At 42.5% G+C, this 23770-nt stretch overlaps 1 protein-coding gene across 1 annotated transcript in view; it reads left to right on the top strand.

The window, feature by feature from the left end:
• The first annotated feature begins 3946 nt into the window (after positions 1 to 3946).
• WNT2 (Wnt family member 2) overlaps positions 3947 to 23770 on the top strand; it is a 481175-nt gene continuing 461351 nt past the window's right edge. Inside the window, exon 1 of the mRNA XM_086938254.1 lies at positions 3947 to 4088. Coding sequence (XP_086794380.1) covers positions 3962 to 4088 — 127 coding nt within the window. The 5' untranslated portion in view covers positions 3947 to 3961. The remainder of the gene's footprint in view (positions 4089 to 23770) is intronic.

Below are 23770 nucleotides of genomic sequence, written 5' to 3'. Positions count from 1 at the left end.
TCCGCTGATAAGAAATGGTCAATCAATGTAGACTATATCTTTGAAAATGTCAAACTAGAGTCACTATGACTAATAACTGATGACTAAATGTTTGCGTGCAGACAAATTTGGGTACTATACCATGCAATGAAATTGTTAATAACATTGCTATCCTAATGCAATTCCGCATAAAAGTCAAAATGTAATGTCATTACCTGATGCTGTAAGAAATTGTAAATATGTAAATAACATTGAATAAACTACAAATCCCAGAATGCCACCTTATGGCAAAAATGGGATATGTACTAGAAATAAACAATGGCTCACTAAACGTGAACAAAGCAGAGGTTAGACTGAAACGTGTTGGTTTGTGCTCGGAAGTCTTAATAAATTGGGCTAAAATCCTGAGTCTGGAGTGCTGCGTCTTTGGTTCAAAATTGTTGTTTTCGGGCCATGATCCGGCCCCTATGCAGAGCGTGCAGGATCCGAGGATCACATTGTTTGGTAGATTGGACTATATATATATATATATATATATATATATATATATATATATATATATATATATATATATATCTATACTTCCTCCGTTTCACCGGGACCTGTAACTGCGGTGCATGCCAGGGGTAGAGGTCGCCCTGTAAACACTATGTTTCTCACCAAGCACAGCGGCCGCTGTGCGAATGCACTTCCACTCCAGTCCTTCACAAAATTTTCAACGAAAAGGCGCGTGTGCTCAAGTTGTTTTATTTCTTCATTTAGGTTCCAGCATGTTAATACACGGAAAACAAGGAACAAAAACCCAACACGTTTCGGCGATTCAACTCTCGCCTTGCTCACGGGTAACTCGTGTAACGGAAATGAAGTATTTAAGTAAAGTTGTTTCAAAGTGCACATGTGATGTCAGTGAAATAAACATAGACAAAGGACGTGGACCTTGTAACATTGGCGGCCATCTATATATATTATTTTATTTTATTTTATCAATTTATAGGGCGCAACAGCTACCCAAAAAGGGTTTCCCGGCGCCTAGACACAGCTAGTTTGAGGGCAGATAGAGAGGGAGATGGCTGTTGAGTGTTTATTGTTCAAACAGCCAGGTCTTAACAAGCTTTCTGAACCTGAGATAATTTTCTTCCTTTCGGATGCAGGGGGGAAGCGTGTTCCAAAGGGACATAACATTGTTATTTACAAGCTGATCAAATCTAATGTATACATTCCACGTGGATTATTCGTCTGATTTGTTGGTTAAAGCAACTGTTAACACATTCATCATTCATGATAAATATTCATAGACATATTCAACATGATTTCACCCTGTAATTCTTATATTCCCGTAGTCGGTAGGTCCACCCTGACCAAAATTGGTGCAAAACTTGATAAATGTTTCGAGTTAGAGGCCCAGTGACCATGGCCCATTACAACCATACATTCTCGAGTGTCTGTACACAACAAAAACAAATCTATTGTATTTATTCCAAGTGGACTTTATATAATGTCCGTGCACATTAAATACTCAAATCATAAATCATTGAATTCGGGTCAAATGCTGTCCCCAATACCTGGACCTATTTCTACGCTCATCAAAGACTTTTAATCAAGTTCTTATCTCTTCCCCAGTGGGATATTTTTGGGCAGTTTCCAAGGAATCACGTGTATTCTCACAGAGCAGGAATTCAAAAGGTATTTTCTTCAGTTGACATGTCTTCATGATCCTGTGCATCAGCAGGAGAAAACAAAAAAGAGGGATACAGCCTGTCAGATTTGCATACTACGTGCCAATTCATAAGTAAATGTCAAATGTATGTCCAAAATAATTCAAATTATACATCCTCTGTCACTGTGATAACAATGTGATTATAATAGAAAAATATTAAAATGACGTTGTATTGCAGGAGTTCAGGAACATGCAATGTGTATTAGCACCGTGGGTCAGTAGTAACATACTATGAACAATATTGAAGAACCATCTTAGAATTCATTATAGGTATTTACTGAACAGATTGGGAAAGACACAGTTTCTAGCCATCACTCTCCGAGGTGCCAAACCATTTCTTCCTCGGAGTTGAGTCCCCCCGGAATCAGGGTATCCAGATTCATAATGTACCTGTTCTCTAGCTGTCGTAGCTTGCGAATCTTATCCCCCCCTCTCTTCATTTGGGGCAGTTTGTCAACTACGAAGAATTTGAGAAGGTTGCGATTGCTACCGTGTAGTTCCTCAAAGTGTCGAGCAACAGGTGAATTTTGTTCTTTGTTCTGGATTGCCCTCATGTGTTGTAAAATCCGGGTCTTTGCAGGGAACATAGTGCTCCCTACATACTTTTTAGGACAGGGGCACGTTAGCACATATACACAGTATTCGGATAGGCAAGTGAGATGTTTCTCAATGTATTTTTCTTTGTCTTCCACCGGATAGTATACTTTTTTCACATTTGTGCTGTACCTGCAAGCCTTACACTTCATACAGGTATAAAAGCCCTGAATGTTGGAGGTGGTAGGTTTTATCATGCTCACCTCATTTTGGCTTACTTTTCTTCTAAGTGTATCTGCTCTGCGATAGGTAACACATGGCCTCTCTTTCAGAACGTCATTCAGAGTAGATTCTGTCCTAAGGACCTTCCAATGTTTATTCAGGCTTTTTTGCACTTTCCAGGATTTTGAGTGGAATGTGGAAATGAATCTAATAGTTTCATTTTCCACACTTCCACTTTTCTGTTCTGGGGTCAGTATCCCATCAAAAAACAGACTGTTGCCGAACTCTAGGTGGGTGCCTTTCAAGAGTGAGGATGGGACTCACTTTAACATTCCAGCGCATGCATATTTAGCATACGAAGGCACTCCAGGGCGATAATGTCAAACACCTTTAATTAGCAGGCGCGTTTCAGCATTCAGCTTTCTTCAGTGCCTTCGTATGCTAAAAATGTGTGCGCCTGAGCTGGCATGTTAAAGTGAGTCCCATCCTCACTCTTGAAAGGCACCCACCTAGAGTTCGGCAATAGTTTGGGATTGGAGCTACATTTCGTATACAGAAGCCAAACCGTCTCTACAGGGTGCTCCCGCTGACCGAAGGTAATGAATTATCCAAATTCAAGATTTGCCATCATGTACCGCTACCTGCGGCTGCATCCTGATCGGAATGAGGTTTGGTGAGGGGCAAATCAAGCACAGGGTTCGAGTGGTTACAGACATCGTAACGGACTGAATTGCCATAAGACACGCCAAAAGCTAACAGCATTAAGAATTTTGAACTGGTATGGTAATGGAGAACATCTTTAAAAATTGAGACATTACCTTTAAAGTATGGCGGCCTTATGAAGCGTACATCGTAACTCCTGTTTTAATTGCCACATCACATGAGCTCCAATCAGGAGAGAAATTGTTTCCATTTAAAAATGCATCGCTGTGCACAAAGTGCTGAAACCTTAAAGCACTGAAGACAGCTGAATGCCTAAACGCTTCTGCTAAATAAAGGTGTTTGAAATTATCGCACCAGAGTGCCTTCGTATTCTAAATATGCATGCGCTGGAGCTGGCATATATACATATTCTTAACGCATTAATACCAGGTGCATCCAATCTCCCCAAACTTACTGAAAGTTTCTAAAATAAATAGACACAAACAATAGCCCCATGATAAAGAAGAGATGTGGGGTGAGAGTAAAAGAACTAAATAGTGGATATCATTTTGTTGAGCGTGTTTGCGCGTGTTCTTGACGTGTATGATGTTGATAGGTGGCCTGTTGACCACGTGCCAATATTTGGAGAATTATTGACTTACAAACTTTGTACATATGTGCTGCTGCCAATGACCTTTCTGTGTTTCCTAATGCTGCATACAGTCTGTGGCATCATTTCACTCTTCTACTGTTCACAGGTATATGGGAGCTGTGGGCTCGTCACCCCCCTCCTCCCGGGTGATGTGTAATAACGTCCCAGGCCTGGTGAGCCCCCAGCGGCAGCTGTGCCTGCGCCACCCTGACGTGATGCAAGTCATAGGTCTGGGCGTCAGGGAGTGGACCGCAGAGTGCCAGCACCAGTTTCGCCACCACCGCTGGAACTGCAACACCCTGGAGAGGGACCAGAGCCTCTTCGGCAAGCTGATCCTGCGCAGTGAGTATGGAGCGCATGCGGAGTGTACGTCATTGCCACAGCGTAGTCATAGCAACAGTGCAATAATTAAATAGTTCAATCAATGTCTGTGTAATATGTGGTTCTCGATTCGTTACTCTTCATCTTAAACCTTTGCTATGGAGTTTGGGCGCTGCATGCGCTTCAGTGAGACCCCTCAAGTGCTGTTCCCAGATTGTAAAGTTGCAGGAGTGATGAGCAGCACATGAAGAAAGGGTCCTTGAAGTAGTTTTGAAGCCTTATTGAAGTAAGCAGCGGACACCACTGGAGTGCGTCTCTCCTCAGTGAAGTACTGGGTGCCAATGGCTGTTAGAAGCATTCGTATTTCGTTGAGGAGAATACAAAGCATGAGCATTACCTTTCAAATATACACACACTTATGTGCTTACCGCTTTGCCTTCAACATTTTGTTCAGTCTCATGTCTATTGGTTATGTATATATTTTTTCTGGTATGCTTTTAACTGACTTTTGTTATATTGAAAAACAACTATAAGAAAAGAAAAACAGAAGAGAAAAACACAAAAAGAATATATATAAAAAATATGTAAATCTTAAAAGAATTGATAAATATATATAATATATACCAATAAAATCAAATGAGAATATTTCATTGTTTGAGATTATCTATATATAGCTGGCTGGACTTTCCATTCTCAATTTCATATGTAAGCTATATCAACCATGATTTCCATATAAACACATTTTGATTTTGTCACTTGGCTATAGACCGCCATTAACTTAGTTTGTTCCCTATGTATAGCAGGTGCAATAGTAATATATAGGGGTCCCCTTTTTTCTAAACATTACCTTTCAAATATGCACAAGCTTATTCCAGCGCATACCGTGCTGGAATTGAAGTACGTACATGCCCTAATATAACAGAGCATGAACATAAATGATACACTACAAAATGTGACATAAGAAGGTCCACCTAACATCATCCCCCTCCTATTAAAGAAAACTCAATGCATATAGAAGATCTCTGAACCTGGAAGGAAAAGAGCAATTAGGAAATATACTGGATGCAACATAGCAAATAATATCAGAAAAGTTAATACATATAAAAATCTTTGACTGTAGTAAGTAAAGAAAAATTACTAGAAGACCTAGAAACACCAGAGTAAGCATTTCTGCTGAATTCACCTTGGAGATGACTAGCATCTAATTGACACAGAGAATCATCACACTGTGAAGTTCTGAGAGGAGAAACAACATGAGAAGAGGATTGATTACAAATAACCCTGTTAGATACATCATCAGAAGAGTGCCCAACGTGAACAGAGAAATTTTTTAATTATCTTCAACAGCAGTATTCTTAGAAGGAAGAATTATAGATGCTTGATCATGTGTCAATTTGACAATCACCCTTTTATTCCACCACCCCTTTTTATCCAGAAAAAAGAGTGATCCTTTTGCAGTTTTAAGGATTTGCACAGGAAGGGAAAATTTTGAAACACCATTTTTGCTCTATTGGGATTTTTTATCATGACCCAATCACGTACTTGAAAATCATGCAAAGCAATGCTATACTTTGAGCCAACTAGCTTTTTCTAAATGTATTGTTGAATCAAAACATTATTTTTCATACTTTGTCTTTACAAGCTAAACAAGAAACATTTTCCTTTCTTAACACCTTTATATAACCTGAACACATGTTGCCATTGGAATCTCTCTTCCTAAGAAGCCTAAAGGGAGATATCCCAGTGGTAGAATGAGGGCAGGTGACATAAGACCAAATCTTTTTTTTTTAAGGAAATCCCCTGCAGGCAAGTTACAAGCCAAAGCAGTGTGTATTCCATGCTTTATAAAACTATTAATTCTTTCAACAAGACCGTTGGAAGAAGGGGAATACAAAGCAACTCTTAAATGTTTTATATCATGACACTTGAGGAAATCCTGCATTGACACGGAAGTGAAATGAGTGGCATTGTCTGTGACAATTTCTTTTGGAAAACCCTCAGGGTTAAAGACTCTAGACAAGAACTTAATCACAGTTGTCTTGTCGCAGAAAGTAATTTGAAGGGACTAGCAAACTCAAGAGGTAGTTTTGTCCAAGCTTCTTCTTGAACAGGAACACAATGCAAGGGAGCCTTTACAGTTTTCCACTGTTTGTCAGAGACAAGACAGGTTTGGCAACTACCTATCCGTTGTGAAACATCTTTATCCATGGCGGGCCACCAAAAATGTTCTTTCAACTTTTGGGAAGTGGCTCCTAAACCTAAATGGCCTTCATGTGCTGCTTGAAAAAATGTTAAACGAAGAGAAACAGGAGGAACAGACTGGTCTCCCCGCATGAGAACGTTTTCTACAATAGACAGTTCTTCAAGACACCTGGGCAAAAGATCTTAAAGGAGCAGGCAGCAAACGTTCTTTAGGCCAGCCGGAGACTACCGTGTTTTTGGTGGCCAGAAGAACTTCGTCCTCCTCTGATGCCTCGAGCCAGTCATTGTGGCTGACAAAAGATGTAGAACCAAACACGTCATCATTCAACTACACATTCATCATTATCAATTTTTGATTCTGAGCAAGGGGTTTTTAAAGGTAACCTGGACAGACAATCAGCTCTGACATTGCGCCCACCAGGAATATACTTCATCACAAAGTTGTATTCATGTAAACGTGATAAAACGCGCACTAACCTCACAAAGGCTTTGCCTGTACCAGTCCCATTTAGTAAATGAAGAAAAGGTTTATGATAGGAACACATGTCAAAGTGAGTACCCCAAATGAATGTTTTACATTTCTCAACAACCCAGGAACAAACAAGGGCCTCTCTTTTTATGGTACTATAATTGGAATCAGCAAGAGTTAAAGATCTGGAAGCAAAACGTATGTGTGCTCTCTACCATCAATCCATTGACATAGAACTGCTCCTAAACTAAATTGACAGAGATGAAACATGTTTGACCTAGAGCAAAAGAAGAAAGAGCAGGAGCCTCAACAATTACTTTTTTAACCAGGTCAAACGCATAGTGTACTTATTGAGTCCAAACAAAGCTTGCATTTTCTTTAAAGAGAACTCAAAAATCGCACCACCTGAGCTTATCCTGCAATAAATCTAGAGTAATACTCCGTCATACCTAAAAATGACTTCAAAGAGTCCTTATCTTTGGGAACAGGGACTTGCAAATAGCTTGTGTATGAGACAATTTTGGTTTGATACCTGAGGAGGAAACAGTGTGACCTAAATATTCAATTGACTGAAAAACGAATTTATATTTGTCACAGCCTAATGTGACTCCCGCATCCTTAAATTTGTTAAGGACTTTTCTTAAAGTAACCATGTTTTCAGCTTTGCTTTTTGAAAAAATCAACACATCATTCTGATATGCTTGTACAGAGTCAATACTCTTTAAAATGTGGTCCATACATTTTTTAAATAAACAGGCCGCAGAGGCCAACCCCAAGGGTAATCTTAACAATTTGTAAGCCCCAAAAGGAGTTACAAAAGTTGTCTAATCAGAGGAGAAGGAAGAGAGGGGAATCTGGTGGTACGCTAAGCGCAGATCTGATAGCGTGAAAAATCTGGAACCATTAATACCTGCAAGAGGGTCTCGATTTTGGGGAGGGGATAGCAGTCCACTAAAATGTTCTAGGTAAGGGAACGTAAATCGGCACACAAGTGAATACCGCCATCCTTTTTTCAAACAATTACAATGGGACTGACCCATTCTGATGAATCTGTGGCCTCGATTATGACTTCAGAGACCAATTTATCAAGCAACTTGTTGAGGTCATCCCTGACACTCAAAGAGATTGACCTTGGATTGTGTGAGATGGGAACTGCATTAGATTTTAATTTGATTACATGCTCCAATTTAGAAATGTTACCTATTTGTAGAGCTAAAAACTTCAGGAAACTCCAACATAATTTTTTGAACATCATCATCCATACACTCTGAAATCATAGGAACAGACACATCTTTAATTTGTACAGGAATGTCTGACCCAGGAACCAGTTTGAGACCCATTCTAGCCCAAGCATGTCAATGTATTTGTCTCCATAAGCTTTTGGAATAATATCATTAATCTCTAAAGGTGTGTAGCAGCCCAATGTTTTTTAAATAAAAGATCTAAAATAATTGTAACAGGAGCCCCTGAATCTGCCATCATGTCAAGGTCGAGATCACCCACAATGACCTGGCAGGCAGGATCTTAAACTCTGTTAGGTAAAAGCATTTGGGACTCTGTATAAATAGTAAGAATGTCTTTCTCCAAATCATTTTGTAAAGAAACATCAATCTCACTCACATTGTGATCAATGCAATTAATGGTTTGAACAGAACTGACCTGAACTACATTTTTACCTCTACAGACTTACTGAAAGTGACCAATCTTTTTGCATTTTGCACACCTTTTGCCTAAAGCAGAGCATATTGGACTGTTATCTAGGTGAGACCTGGAACCACATCTGTAACAAAAACCATTAGGTTTTTTCTGAACAGGTTTAGAGAGTTTGTTTTTGTAAGTAACCGCATTAATAGAAGCATCAGCCTGGACTGTATTGACAGTAGAAACTTTGTCATTTGCAAAGCATTTGGGTAAAATGATGGCTCTCTCAATACTTTTGGCTATGTCAATAAATTCTGCTAGAGACTGGTCTGTGCAGCTTAGTATACGTTCTTAAATATTTTTGTAGTAGCAGCTGTAAACAAATTGATCCCTAAGGTAAGTGTCTAAAGAAGGACCAAAGTTACAGTTACCAGCCAAGTTTCTCAAAACCGAAATGTACTCTTCAACTGATTTATTGGGGTCTTATTTCCTTTTCGTAAACATAAATCTTTACAGAATTACACTCGGTTGAGCCAGAAATTTCTTGTTAAGCCTATGTATGGCGTTTGTATAAACGTTCAAACCATCTCCATCCCCAGCTGAAAGTAAGGAAACTGGAAGATTATCAAATATTTGTTGACCAGCATTGCCTAAATAGCTGACAAAAATGGTCAATTTATGTCTAGGCGAATAATGTTCAGCATCTATGGCCACTAAATAATTCACAAACAAGCTAAATCAAATTTTCCATGTATCCTTTGGTTTCCCGGCAGAAGGTAAAAAATTACTCATCTGAACTATTTACTGGTTGGTTGCCATGGTTATATATGGTGAAGCACCAAGAAATAATTAAACAAATCGCACCAGTGATATCCTTGAGCAGAGAAACAGTAATTCATTACTTATAAGCAGGAGTAAGGTGAGATGCTCCTCAGTAAATTGAAAAATAAGATATTTGCTCCTTTTGAGGAAAGCACTGGAGCGTAAACGATCAACAAATGCTGTCCCCATGTGAATGCTGACTCATAAATCCGGAGAAAGCTATGTTGAATGGGGCTTCCCACTCAACCAAGATGGCTTCCGAGGGTCAAATGTGTGATGACATCAGCATGAATGCAGCCTTGTAGATCCCGTGTAAGCTTGTAAACTGCAACTTCCAACTCAAGCAAGATGGCCGGCAAGCGTCAAATGCATAATGAAATCATCACACACATCACAAGACAAGGAAATTGTAGGTTTTGAGATGCGGCATGGGAGGTGTTAGATTTGGGGGTCTCTAGTTGGCAGAGGTAGGTACCTTTGACAAATAGGGAGCCTTGCATTGCATCTAGTCAGGGTAAGGGGGTAAACTCCTAAAATAACCCCTGCTCACCCCCTTGGTAGCTTGGCGCGAGCAGACAGGCTTATTTCAGAGGCAGTGTGTAAAGCATTTGTGAACACATACAGTAACTCCGTGACAACACCACAGATGGACACCATACCAGTTGAATATTAAAAATAAGTATTCTTTATATAGATTTAACACATGACCACAAACGACAAAAATCTACAATACTGTACTTAAAAATGGTAGCAATAGCTTAGTTCTCTTTAGATCTTAAAATGCGACACTTTGAGTCAATGTACCTTAAGATGCCTAACGCAATACAACAAAAGTGTTGCAGAGAAGGTGAAGCAGTAGTTCCTTACAAGCAAGGACGGTGATGTGTTGAAGATCTGGTGCAAAGAAACAAAGATGGCACTTTATTCATGATGCTCACGCTTCCCAGTGATACAGCGGTTTCTGCTGCACCGTCAATCCTCTTCTTGGCCGATGCAAGATGTTTCCACACGATGCGAGCCGCGACAGGCCCTGCGACACGCTTCCCAGTGATGCGGCAGCATCTGCTGCGAGGTCGATCCTCTCCCCTGGCGATGCGAGTTGCTTCCAAAACAATGCGAGCCACGACAGGCTCTGCAACACTCTTCCCGGTGAGGCAGCGGCATCTGCTGCGACGTCGATCCTCTTCTCCGGCGATGAGCCGCGACAGGTCCTGCAACACGCTTCCTGGAGATGCGGCGGCGTCTGATGCGATGTCAATCCTCTTCTCCGACGATGCGAGGCACTTCGGTGGACCTGCGTTGACTCAACGATTCTACTGCGACATGCTTCCCGGTGATGTGGGTGCCCCATAGGAGAATGAGGGCTACACCCATGTGTGCTCTCCTTCTCTCCTCGATGTAGGAGGAGGAGCACACACATAGACATGGCAGCGGAGATCACATCACGTAACACTCTGAACCAAAGGGCTTTTCTACCCTCACCCTCATATGGGGCACTCTGTCCCAACCCCAGGGCTTTAGATATCCAGGCCATTTCGCAGTGGAGTGTGAAACTGTTCAGCCCACACAGTGGATGCCCTCTCACCACAGTTTGGTAAGAACGGAGCCCGTAATATTTCTCACATAGGTCCTGATGAATGCTGCGGACCCTACTGGGCCACCTAGCATAAACATGTGGACACTTTGACATCGGTGGGGGGACAATTACATTCCCAACACACTGATAACCTTTTTTAAACACCATATAGATGCCAGCAATATTACATTTAATTTGACATCTGTAATGGCTTTTTAACTCACTTTTTTCCGTAAGGGCCCACACTTAGTTTAGAAGGGCATCCCTGTTGTCAGGTGTATGACCGCCCTCTATCAAACAGAGATTTTAGAGGGCAAGGACTGGTCTATGATGAAGCATGACACCAGGTGGTGTGTGAGACCAGTCCTTCACGTTTTGTGAGATGTCTGCACTCACAAACTAGGAAACATTTGCACCTAGATCCCCCCCCACTGGGAGCAACTCGGTTGTGTTTTAACAGTATTGTTGGAGGTTGCTGACTCCCAGTACCCCGAGCCTCTAGCTCCCTCATCTCAGATACGCTCTTGTTTTTTTGGTTACACAGTACCAGACTGCACACAGGCTCTGCAGTGGCAGACCTGAGACACACTTTTACAAGCTACTTCTGTGGGTGACACAACCAGTGCTGCAAGCCCACCAGCAGAATTTGATTTACTAGCCCAGGGCATACTCAGTGCACAGTACTAGGGTCTGACAAGTAAACCAAACCAGCCAATCATGGAGTCACTAATCCATACATCACTGTACAATAGGGAGAGCATATGAGCTTTAGCACTGATCAGCAGTGGTAAAGTGCCCTGAGTCATAAAACCAACAAAAACAGGTCAGACCAAATACACGAGGAAGGCAAACAGTTCAGGGGTGACCCTGCAAAAAGGGCCAAGTCCAACAGGAGGAGAGTAGCAAGAGGCGAAACAGGAGAAAAGATGAATTTGGGACCGTACCTCTTATTAAAACGGAAGCAGGTCGATCCAATCGATGGTCTATTCACGGGGAATGACAAGGTAATCTTCACCGAATATTTCTCTGTCTAGAAAAATGCGCAAAATTGGTGGAAATTCACTGTTGCCGCTCGTCGCCAGATGTAAAGTTGCAGGGGTAATGCGCAGCAAATGAAGAAAGGGTCCTTGAAGTAGGTTAGAAGCTTTATTGAAGTAAGCAGTGGACACCACTGGAGTGCATCTCTCCTCAGCGAAGTACAGAGTGCCAAGGCTGTTAGAAGCATTCGTATTTCATGGAGGAGAATACAAAGCACAAGCATTACCTTTCAAATATACACACACTTATCTACTGGAATTGAAGTATGTACATGTCCTAATACAACAGAGCATGAACATAAATGAGACACTACAAAATGTGACATAAGAAGTACCATTGCACAAATACTCTTGGACTTGAGGTATCCATATTCAGAGAAACTCACACACTTCTCAGTGGGAGCAACATAGAGTTGTATAAGTAGTAGTACACGTTTAAATCTGCATCCTTCACTTGAAAACATACAGCAGAACAAAAGGCAAGACAGGCAGGTCCCCCTTCTCAACATCTAACATTTATACTGCGTCTCACCTATTGCAACAATCACCTACTAAGACAGTAGTCCTCGTTACGAAAGGCCCATTAATCCCCCATCGAAATTATTACATTGGTGGGAACGCTGCAAATCTCTTAACTTTCACCTGGAGATTTCACCTGCTGCCGCTGGATAAAAGTCCAGGCAAAAAATAAGTAATACCTGGGAAATTGGGCTAGAATTACAGATTTCCACCAGTAATTCATATGTTCTTAGTGGACGCTCACTGTTCAACTAGTAGTGGGCTGGATTTCCCCACCCAGGTGTTACCAGTACCCCTGGGATGGGAAAAATTGGATACATCTGGCCCATTTACCAGCCCACTCATAGTGGGGGCTTAAGTCTGTCTTTCTACCTGATTAAATGAGCATAAATGTGTGAAAAGCAGAAGAGTGAATCATTTTTGTATTTGCGCATTTTGCACTTTGTGAACGTATAAGAACACAGTTCAAGCACGGAGTAGAAAAGTATAAATGGTGAAAGTGGGAGTAAATTTGATATACATTGTTATTTCTCTTTGATACGTTGTAGTTCAGTGAGGTGGTTAAGAGCAGCTCAGCCTTTTAATCTGCTGTAAAAATGTTATCGCAGCAGTAGCAGTTTCCTGGACATCCTCCATGTGTTTAGGTGTTTCTGTTGTATCTGGATCCTATGGTAAACCCAGAACCTCATGAGAAAGAGCTTGTTCCAATGACGGATGCCATGCAAGACCTCAATCTAATAAGCGGGAATGTAAATATCAACATTAACTGACTTAGAGCAGGGTTCTGTTGGGAGATAATAAAGGTTCTGAGGGCAGTCTTCACTTTCTCGTACTGTTACTCGATTGTTCTTTTCTTTCAGAGGATATGTGCATCATAGACTTTCCCTGGAAGTGTTTAGTGCACCTAGCCTGCTTCTGGTTGTGTACTCGGGCTGCTGGTTTGAAAAAGGCAGCCTTTCAGAGCGGCTGGAGACCTCTCCTGAACACCAGGACTCACTCATCTAAGGCGAAGCTTGTAGTGATTGATGGAGGCAGCTTTAGTTCGAAGGCTTTATTCCAAGGAAAGCAGAAATACAGTGAAACAGGCAAGCGCCAGGCAGCACGGCAACTCCAACTGAATGCGCAGGGTTGGAACCCTGGAGACCCACCAGGATGTTCTATGCTTCGCACTGGCCACGCGCCATTAAAGGAATACAATACCATACATAAACAGCAACAGCATAAGAACATGCTACACGTGTAAGTACGACACAGCAAAGCTGAAGATCACTCTGGTGGACCCGAGTCACGATTACCTTTGAAAGGGGCGAGCTTTATGGGTCTTTGAGTATTTATCTGTCCCCAGTTTGTACGTTTCTCTGACCTTTGCCTAAAGAAAAAGGAAGTCTGTTAAGTAAGTATTCAAATGTAAACGGGCATCAGTGCGTCTTAATGACCGATCCATGGAGTATTTTGAACGGAGTGGATTCCTATGTGCAGGGCCTTGTGGCAGATGACTGGGCTCATCACGCAGGGTGGTCGCGTTGTGTAACTGGGATGCATTGGAGTTTCTGGGGTAGCGTTGCTAGGGTTTAGTAAAGTGGAGTATGTTGGAATGGTTCCCTGGCTGCACACGTGAACATACACTTACACACAGTGACTGGTAGATACGGAGGAAAATAATTCTTCAATGATTCGTGACAAAAGTCTGGTGAACTGGGATAAACTCACACGTCTATATATTCAGAGACAGGAATGTAGGGGTCGGTTGTACTACATTCACCATTAATGAACAAATGCACACAGTGCAGCTTAAAGAAACTAAAATATGTTTAATTAGAAGAAAGTATTGGAGGGGAAAGGCAGACTCGAGAATCCAAAAGAAAAATGCCATGAACAAACTCTTGCACTTCGTGAAGAACGTCTTCTTGTGACTGACTATCCTGTGCCTGTAGAGAGGGAGGAAGGCTTAAGGAAGAGGTCAAATAAACCAAAGGAAAAGAAGAAAACCTCAAATAGAACCAAAATCCGGTGACTCAGAATTTGCAGCGCTGTGTAAGTTTATACAATGATGTGCTGGCCTCAGATTGGCTCAGAGCACCTTCCCAACAGCATGGGAGCTGTTGATTTGGTACCTGAGGTGTATAATTCAGATACCCATAGGTAAACACAAACGTCTGGCCTTGGATGAATTGATTGGCTAGAGGTCAACGTTGTGGTGTATTTATTTGCCTGGGTGCCTGCAGATCCGCTGGTTTGAAACAACATTGGAAAAGCCTTCAAAGCATAAAAAAACATAAAACAATGATTTACTGCAAGTTGAAAAACAATATGTGGTTTCTAAATTCTGCTCCCACTGCAACGATCTGTACACCACGACCAGCCCACAAAAGAGAAAAAGTTACTCACAACATGCTTGTTTAGAGTTCCCTGAAACGCCATGCGCCTTTGAATGATGCAGTTACAGCGTGTGAATGAGCTATCCTAACACTATATGATTTCGTTAGTTAAAAAAAAGCTTGCAAAATATAAACTAAATCATTTTCTAAAAAACTAAGTAACATAGTTGCAATAACAAATATGGCTGCCTTTAAAATCATTTATTAGTCCCTCATGTTTGATGCCATGCCCTAATCCATCAAAGGAAATGGCAGAGGAATTCAATACTGGCTTCATTGGTAAAATCCCCTAACCCAAGCTGTTGGTCAGACTGGATCTCCTTCTGTAGGAGAAGTGATGACAGAATGATTTACAGAAATATTATAAGTAAAAGCCATTTGTATTTAGAGAGATGGTAATATCGGATGAAACCACTGCTACTCCAAATGTTGCTTGAAATAAAATACACGGTCAGCACTGCCAGCAAGTCAGATGGTCTCTTCAGTGTCTCTTTTTGTCTTAAAGATGGCAAACCAATTTTTGCAACTGGGGTTGAGATCCGCTTCTTGTTAGAAATCTAAAGGTACTCTATTGACAAAGAGATCCCCTTGGTTCATGAAGTACTACAAACTACCAGCAGGGCTGCACTGGAACTTCAAGATCACAGGACCCAAAATGCTGTGGCCCTTCAATTATGGGCACACTCCTATAATTCTCCTTTCAACGTGCAAAGGGTAGGAGGTTTACTCCAGTACAGTCCTGGCATAAAATCCCTTTCCGGGGTGCAAGGGGAATGAAACACTCATTTGCAGAGGGTGTTGGGCAAGAGGTTCTCCCATGCGATCCAGCATTTTCTGCGGAAAAAATAAATAAAATAAAACAAGCATTTGTAATGCAGTAGGTGTCGCATTTGCAAGAGTTTAAACTATTGTTATTGTAAATGACAATACTTTTTATTTATCTGGTTTGATAATGAACACATAAATACAATGCCAATAGCTAAAGCTTTTGTAAATGTGAGAATTTTTTTATTTCAAAGAAGCAACTGCCATTTTCCCGAGCTGCTTGGAAAGTGAAAGCGTGCATGGCACACTGAGTGTTGCAGGAAAGTATGTCATACCTGCAGTAGGAGAAACTCATTAAAGAAAATTGTGCTTACAGACTAAATAAGACATACTGTGTAACAACAGAAATAAAAGATCCAGCTCTCCTGGGGGGTTACAAATGAAGACCAAGCCGTACTAAGGAGGGACTAACACGCCTATTAATAAATCAGAAGCAGGCATTTACAATGGATAATGACACAAGCCAATGAAAAATATGGGCAGAGAGTGGGCGGAGCTTCAACTCCATACTCGAATACAGCATGCCTCGCAGAGCAGTGCATGCGCTGCCCAGGCTAGACCTAAAAAGCACTACAGAAGCATTGCTGGTTCTCCTATAAATTCTATACTATATTTTGGTGTGCATGTTGTGAGGATTTGCTTAGGGTGAGATCACAAGTCTACAATATCTAACAAAATATGGTAGCAATGTTCTCACTGAATTAGTGGACGTTTAAAGCTTTAAAGCAGACCTAGGGCTTCTTCATTTATTAGGGTGACAAAGGAACCTCCAAACTGGCCTCCATGACATTCCAATGACGGGAGTGAAAAGTTAGTTTGACTGCAGAAACAAATCATCAAGCAACTTGCCCAGATGCTTTTGAAAACCCCAAGGATTGCAATCCATTACCTGACGAAATCAAACAGCAGCATCATATACTGAGTTATAGGAAAGTGGTAAAAACATCTTGTTTATCCGCCCATATGAAGGCTCCCTTATAGTGTACCTTGATGAGACAGGCTTCAAAGGTATAGAAATATATATAATTATCCAACAGTTCTGCGGTGCATAGAGTCAGTTGTGTTTTAGTTTTAGTGGGCGCGCAGGGCATGAATAACAAAATAAATAAATATCCATGGAGTCTGCAGTGGGGTGTGACTCATGCATCTCTTCTGCTCACACACTATAAAAAAAGTGACCGAGTCTAGGATCACTGATCCATGTAATAAAAGGAAAGTGACTCAGTCTACAATCATTGTCCTTTTCCGCTCCAGTGGAGTGTGTGTCATCTAACAGTGTTATCACATGCACTATATTAGTGATAGGGCGGGGTGTCCGATTCACACATCACCACTCTATCAATCACTGTGAGATATTCAGTATCAGTTCCCTCAAACAGTGCAATGATGCTTTCTCTACCACTATTACCATAGACTATAGTGAGGCTGTTAGATTTGGGGGTCTCTCTTTGGCAGAGGTAGGTACCTTTGACCAAATAGGAACCCTTGCGTCTAGACACGGTAAGGGGGTACACTCCTAAAATAACCCCTGCTCACCCCTTTGGTAGCTTGGCACGAGCAGGCAGGCTTATCTCAGAGGCAGTGTGTAAAGCATTTGTGAACACATACAGTAACCCAGTGACAACACTACAGATGGATACCACACAAGTTGTAGTATAAAATAAGTATTTTTATATATATTTAACACAACACCACAAATGACAACAATCCACAATAGTGTATTTTAAAATGGTAGAAATAGCTTAGTTCTATTTAAATGTAAAATGCTACACTTTAAGTTCAATGTACCTTTGGATGCGTAACCCTATACAACGAACGTGTTGCAGGGAAGGTGATGCGTCGGTTCCTTACACGCAAGAATGGTGATGCGTCGGGTCCCTACTGATGCGTAGGGGATGCTTTGGTTCTTCTCGGCGTGGGGAGGTGATTCGTCAGTTTCTTACTGCGCTTCCGGGGCGATGCGACCAGCAGCGCCCTGATGCGATGAAGGTCCAGGGCTATGAAACATAAATGGTGTCTTCTGCTTGATGCGACACGGTGCGTGCACGTCCGACGGCCATGCAGTAACTCCACAATTCTTCTGAGCCGCGACGGGCCCTGCGACACGTTTCTCCGATGATGCGAGATGCTTCGCCGATGAGATGCGACAGCAGTAGCGGCGACACCCTTCTTCAGTGATGCGACGACAGCAGCTGCAGCGGCGACACGCTTCTCCGATGATGCTACGGCGTCTGATGCCACGGCGACACTCTTCTCCGGCGATGTGAGGCGCTTCTGCGAGGCGAAGCGGCAGCGCCGACACCCTTCTTCAGTGATGCGACGACAAAGGCTGCGGCGGTGCCAGCCTTCTTCTTCGTGAGCCGTGCTTCCAGCTCCTTGTGACACGCAGTCCCTCAAAAGGGCCAACACAACAGCAGGCACTTCAAAAGAACTCTTCGGGAGCTGGTGGGTGAAGTCGGTTGTCCCTGAGACTTCAGCAGGAGGCAAGCTCTATCTCAAGCCCTTGGAGATCCTTTACTGGTTGAATTCAAAAGTAGCACAACGTCCTTTTTCCTTTCTTTGGCAATCAGGCAACCACTGTAGGCCAATTCCCCAAACAGCACTCAGCCTATGGATAGTCTCCTCCTCAGTTCCTCTGGTTCCTCTCCTCAGCAACGATTCTTCTTGTTTCCCAAAAGTGATCTAAAGTTCTGGGGTCTGGGTCCCCATATTTATACTAGCAAATCCTTTGTCTCTGGAGGCAGAGAGTGTCTGTGCCTAGTCCAAAACAGTTCTGTGCAGTCCAGGAGCACTTTATGGACAAGACTCCTTCTTTCCATTGACAGTGTGGGCCAGGGACATCAGACGCACCACAGGGGGTGGAGCCAACATTTTTGAAGCCAGGCACAGCCCTATTCAGGTCCCAGGTGCAACTCCTCCCACCCATCTACATGCAGATAGCTATTTAGCCCTGTGCTGACTCACCCTGTCTCCTGGAATCCCCCAGCTCCTGTCACTCAAACTCAAGACAAGTAATACACAACCTAGCAGAGGCAGTCTTGGATAGTTAGGCAAAAAAATACCTACTTTCTAAAAGTGGTATTTTCAAACACAGAATGTTAAAACCAACTTCACTAAAATATGTATTTTATCATTCTGAGTTCAGGCATATTAAACTTGAATGTCTATGTAGTTCCCTGAGTCAGTTAGGATAGGATTATAAGATGTTAATAATCAAACTACCCATTCTGGACTATAGGGAACAGTTAGCCTTGCAAAAGTGAAAAACGAAAATGGCTGTAATTCACTATCAGGACATGCCGCACACATCAGGGCATGTCCTACCTTTTACCTACAATGCACCCTGCCCTTGGCCCTACCCTGCCCTTGGTGACAAATATGTAGAAAAGGGAAGGTTTAGAGACTGGCAAGTGGGTGCACTTGCCCAGTCAACATGGCAGTACCAGACTGCACATAGGCTCTGCAATGGCAGACCCGAGACACACTTTACAGGCTGCTTCTGTGGGTGGCACAACAAGTGCTGCAAGCCGACCAGCAGCATTTGATTTACCAGCCCTGGGCACCCGCAGTGCACTGTACTTGGTTCTGACAGTAAATCAAAGAAGACAAATATAGAGTCACTAATCCGTACATCAATTTACAATTGAGAGAGCATATGCACTTTAGCACTGATCAGCAGTGGTAAAATGCCCAGAGTCATAAAACCAACAAAAACAGGTCAGACAAAATATAGGAAGAAGTCAAAAAGTTCAGGGATAACCCTGCAAAAAGGCCCAAGTCCAACAGAGGCATTACCTTGTTTCCTCTCTGCACCTTTCCCTCATTATTGAATTACTTTATTCGATATTTGCATATCATAAAAGTACATACCATATCATTTGTAGAGACACACATACATTTAAAAAAAATTGTCCATTACACAAGTATAAAAACCATAAAAACTTTAAAAATAATCTATATACACAGTATTTACTATATGAAAAAACCCTGATAACGGGAGGTAAAGTGCAAGAATACATATGGGGTTTCTAAACAGGCAAATTTACAGCTTTGTTTGAATGTATCTGCCTACTACGAATCAACCAAGCACTTGATAAATATTTTGCAACCCCACAAACAATAAACAGAGATGTTGTGTCTGAGGAGAGGATACGTAGGGCGATCCTAAAGTCTCTGGCTCCCAATTCCCTGCATACTGGTTTTAGCCATCTTGATCTTGGACTTTGGTATGCTTTGCAGGCAAACAGGAAGTGGGGTAAGGATTCTGGCATGCGTGGACAGTTTGGGCAGGTAGGGAGAAAAGCTTGTGATCCTTTCCAGCCCTCCATAAATGTGTTAAGGGGAAGAGTCCCGTACCTCAGTTTCAAAAAGAGAGATCTATCTTTTGGAACTTGAATAAAGTCCAAAAATAGTTCCAACTTCCTCGTGGACTTATGTTCAAAAAATTTGGTAGTTAGGGCTCCCCGCCTTGTACTTTTGAGATCCTCAGCAAGAACCCACTCCCAGTAGATTTTCTTGACAGCCCCCTTAGGGGGTGGGGACTGTGAGGACCAAGATTCAGCCAACCCCAAATTCATAACCAGCTTCTTCAATTTAGTAAGCCACTGTATTTTGTTGGCACCGTTCAAAGAGATTAGTTCGTCCAGCACCAGGGCATATTTTGCCAATTCTGGTGTCCTTCTCAGGCGCACCCAGAACAGCAAAGGGCGAAGCCGGACTATATCCGAGATCGAGCGTTTGCCCATATCAAGGAAGAGTGGCTTCAATGGGGTAGAGATAGGGAGGGAAACTAGATCTATAACAAACTTGTTCTCAATTCTAACCAGATCATCCACTTTCTCACTTCCCCAAAGTTCAGAGCCATAAGTTGTAGAGGCCAACGCCTTTCCGTCATAAACAGCAAGGGCTGGGGCTATGGGCCTGCTGACAGACAGATGCTGGTTCCTTAGAATAGCTCCAGATGTTCTTTTTAGGTTTAGGAGCATTTTGGTGACATGGGAGTCCCATTTCATTTTACTGTTAATCCTGACTCCCAAGTAGTCAAATTCCTCCACCACCTCCAACGACAACCCGTTAAGGGTGATCTACTTCTCTTTACTTTTGTGGAAGGAGGCATTACAATTAGTTTTGTTTTAGAGGTGTTAATTATTAGACCATGTTCGTCACAAAACAGGGTAAATCTGTCCAACAATCTCTGGAGACCAGACAGGGTTTTGGACATCAGAAGGGTGTCGTCTGCGAAGAGGAGGGTTGGAGTTTTTTCCCCTGCCAGGACCGGGGCATCGGCGTTGTCCTCCCTCAAATAGTCTACCACCCATTAATGAAGAGGAAGAACAACGTCGGGGCCATCACGCAGCCCTGGCGCACCCCCCTGTTCACAGGCACCCTCTCTGTGAGTTGTCCCTGACTTCCCCATCTGATTCTAGCATAATTGTCCTGATGGAGCTTGGCAATAAGCTCCAGGAGATACAGTGGAACCCCATGTCCAGCAACACCCTCCTAAGCCTATCACGGGGAACCAGATCGAAAGCACTCTTCAGGTCTATGAAGGCCAGATATAAGGTTCCCTTCATGATGGTCACAAATTTCCAATGTAAAGCACAGAACCTGAAGACCTTATCCATTGTTCCCACGTTTTGGCGGAAACCTGCCTGGAAATGAGACAGCACGTTCCCTTCCTCCAGCCAGGTTCCTATTCTGTTGACAATAACTAATCGGCCTGTAGTTGGCAGGGTCCTCCCTATTACCTTTCTTATATATGGTAACAACCTCAGCGCCCTTCCAAGAATCTGGGACAGGATATCCACAGAGGATTAAATTCAATAGTAGGGCGATGTAGTTAGTCCATAACTTGGGATCATATAGTAGTAAATCACCAGGTAACCCGTCCGGGCCTGCTGCTTTGGAGGGGACTATGCTTATAATGGCATCGTAGACTTTGTGTGGTTCAAAGGGTTCCACAGATGCCTGCCCATCGATAGTTAAATCTTTTGGTGGCCACAAGGTTTGCCCGGAACCTACCTCTTCGCAGTATAGCTTTGAGAAGTGGGAATGCCATTGATTAGCAGTTATATGGTTAGGCAGTGGCTCTGCTCCTATTCTGTCAAATTTGTTGATCAAGTTCCAGAACAGGGTTGAGTCTTTCGAATAGGCAGCATTCTTAAGTTGCTGCCAATGCTCTTCCTCCCATTCCTTCTTAGCCCGTCTAATGCAGATGTTGTATTCCTTCCTGGCTACCCTAACTGATGGCGCATCCTTACATCTAATGCAGGTTGATATTACCCTTCTCTTTCTCCTACATTCTGCCGTGTACCATTGTGACCCCGTTTTAGTATTAGAGGTCTTCCTGGGCCCTTTGGTGTCCTCAATAATAAAATACGAGCCAATTTTCTCTATTAAGGTTTTATAGGAGTCTGTAAATTTGGAACATTTTTCAGGGCCTTGAAAGGAGATCAAGGATGAAAGCTCACTAGTCTCGGTTTCGACTAATTCTTTGATACTAGTTAACTTATCTACTTGGCACTTCACCCTGTTCCATTTTAATTTGCGATTACAGTTAGATGGTACTACCTCCTTTGTAAGAAATAAGGAGCCTTTAGGTGAGACCCTCCCACTTCCCCATCTTATTTCCATACAGAGTGGGTTATGGTCGCTGTCCTGCGTCTGCCTGATTTCCATTTCCACTAAACTGCCCCAAGATCTGGTATCGAGTAAAATATAATCAATACGAGAAGGGCAGCTTAGTCTGTTGTAAGCCATTACACCATTTGGATCGGAGGTAGTCCTGTCATTCAGGGCGCGTAAGTTATATTCCAAAGTTAGCGAATTTAGTTGGATCACTCTGGGGGTCCATTTCCTGATTGGCACCATAGTAATGGTCAGTATAAAGTGTCTCGAGTCCTCTTCATTACAACCCAATAGGTCCTCTTCACTTAGGGGTTCATACGTGCAATTAAAATCACCCCCTACAATAACACTAGACAGGGGGGTAAGTCCCGCTAGTGCTGCCTCCAGTAATGATATAGTAGGTGAAGTTTGACCTCCCGGAGTACCTCTGGCATACACATTAAACAACTCAAGCGAGCTCCCATTCCCGTTATCCTTTATGGAAATATGCAAAATGTCACTGGTGCGTAAGTCATTCACCTTAAGTGACCAATTCAGGGCCACACTATTCCACACAAGTAGTCCCCCCGAAGGGCGACCTCTCCCTGCACTAATTGCTGGACTAAAATGGGTAGAATAACCACTTCTGTACAGGGGGATCAAGCTCCAAGTTTCCTGGAACATACAGATTTAAAAAGTATCAATCAGATTGTTCCAATCAGGATTTTCCATTTTTTTTGTAGACCCGCAATGTTCCAAGAAAGGAGCTTGATACTATCATAATTAGGTGGTGACCGATCAATGGTCATTCCTGGAGCCAGTGCCACTTCTACTGGCCTTAGTAGAGATTGAGGTTAGCTTAAGTCGTTATTGTTTAAACTATTAGTGTATTTTCCCCAATTGGGGTCCATCTCAGCGTTGGGCATCAGCGACCCCCCCTCTATCAACTCTGAGGTGGTATTGGGTTGGTATTCAGGCATATTAATCAATTGCGCTACAAAAGTCAAAGGGGTTACCTTTGATGGTCAATCAATTTTATTGAGCACCGAGTCGTCTATAAATGTTGTCCTAGACCATACAGGAGCATGTCTGATTTGAATATTAGAATCCACAGGTGGACATGTTCTATACTCTAGGTTTAATAGGTTTTTCGCAATGGCTGTGTTCTTGACCTGTATTTCAATACAATCAGTAGATGAGCTGAACAGGGATAACCTTTTAACATTAATCAAGTCCTCCTTGATAACCGATCTACACCCTCTCACGTGTCGTAGCCAATGAATGGTTTTGTTGCGGATGGATTCGCTACTCTCAAAGGTGTTAGTAATGCCAAGCTTAGTAACCCCAGTCATGTAGATAGTGTCATTGGGGGGGACTAAATGAATTAAACTGTTTTCTACTCCAAGTTTCCCCTGAGTTTGCCTCTCTAATAGGTGCTACCGGGAGACTGGTTGATTTTTTCCCTACGTTTGATTCCTTCGGCTTTGGTAGATGTGCCCGAAGACTTACTGCCTTAGTATATGTGCTAGACGCATCCTGTCATTTTGGTGCACTAGCCATCGATGTTTGGGCAGAGGTCTTAGGTGATAATCCTCCTGTTATTGCTGGGGTATTCACTGGCGCTGTTC

Source organism: Lissotriton vulgaris, chromosome 1_1 (assembly GCF_964263255.1).
Source record: "Lissotriton vulgaris chromosome 1_1, aLisVul1.2, whole genome shotgun sequence".
In the NCBI taxonomy this organism is placed as follows: Eukaryota; Metazoa; Chordata; class Amphibia; order Caudata; family Salamandridae; genus Lissotriton; species Lissotriton vulgaris.
The sequence above is the reverse complement of the archived record's forward strand: the minus strand, read 5'-3'. Positions and strand labels throughout refer to the sequence as shown.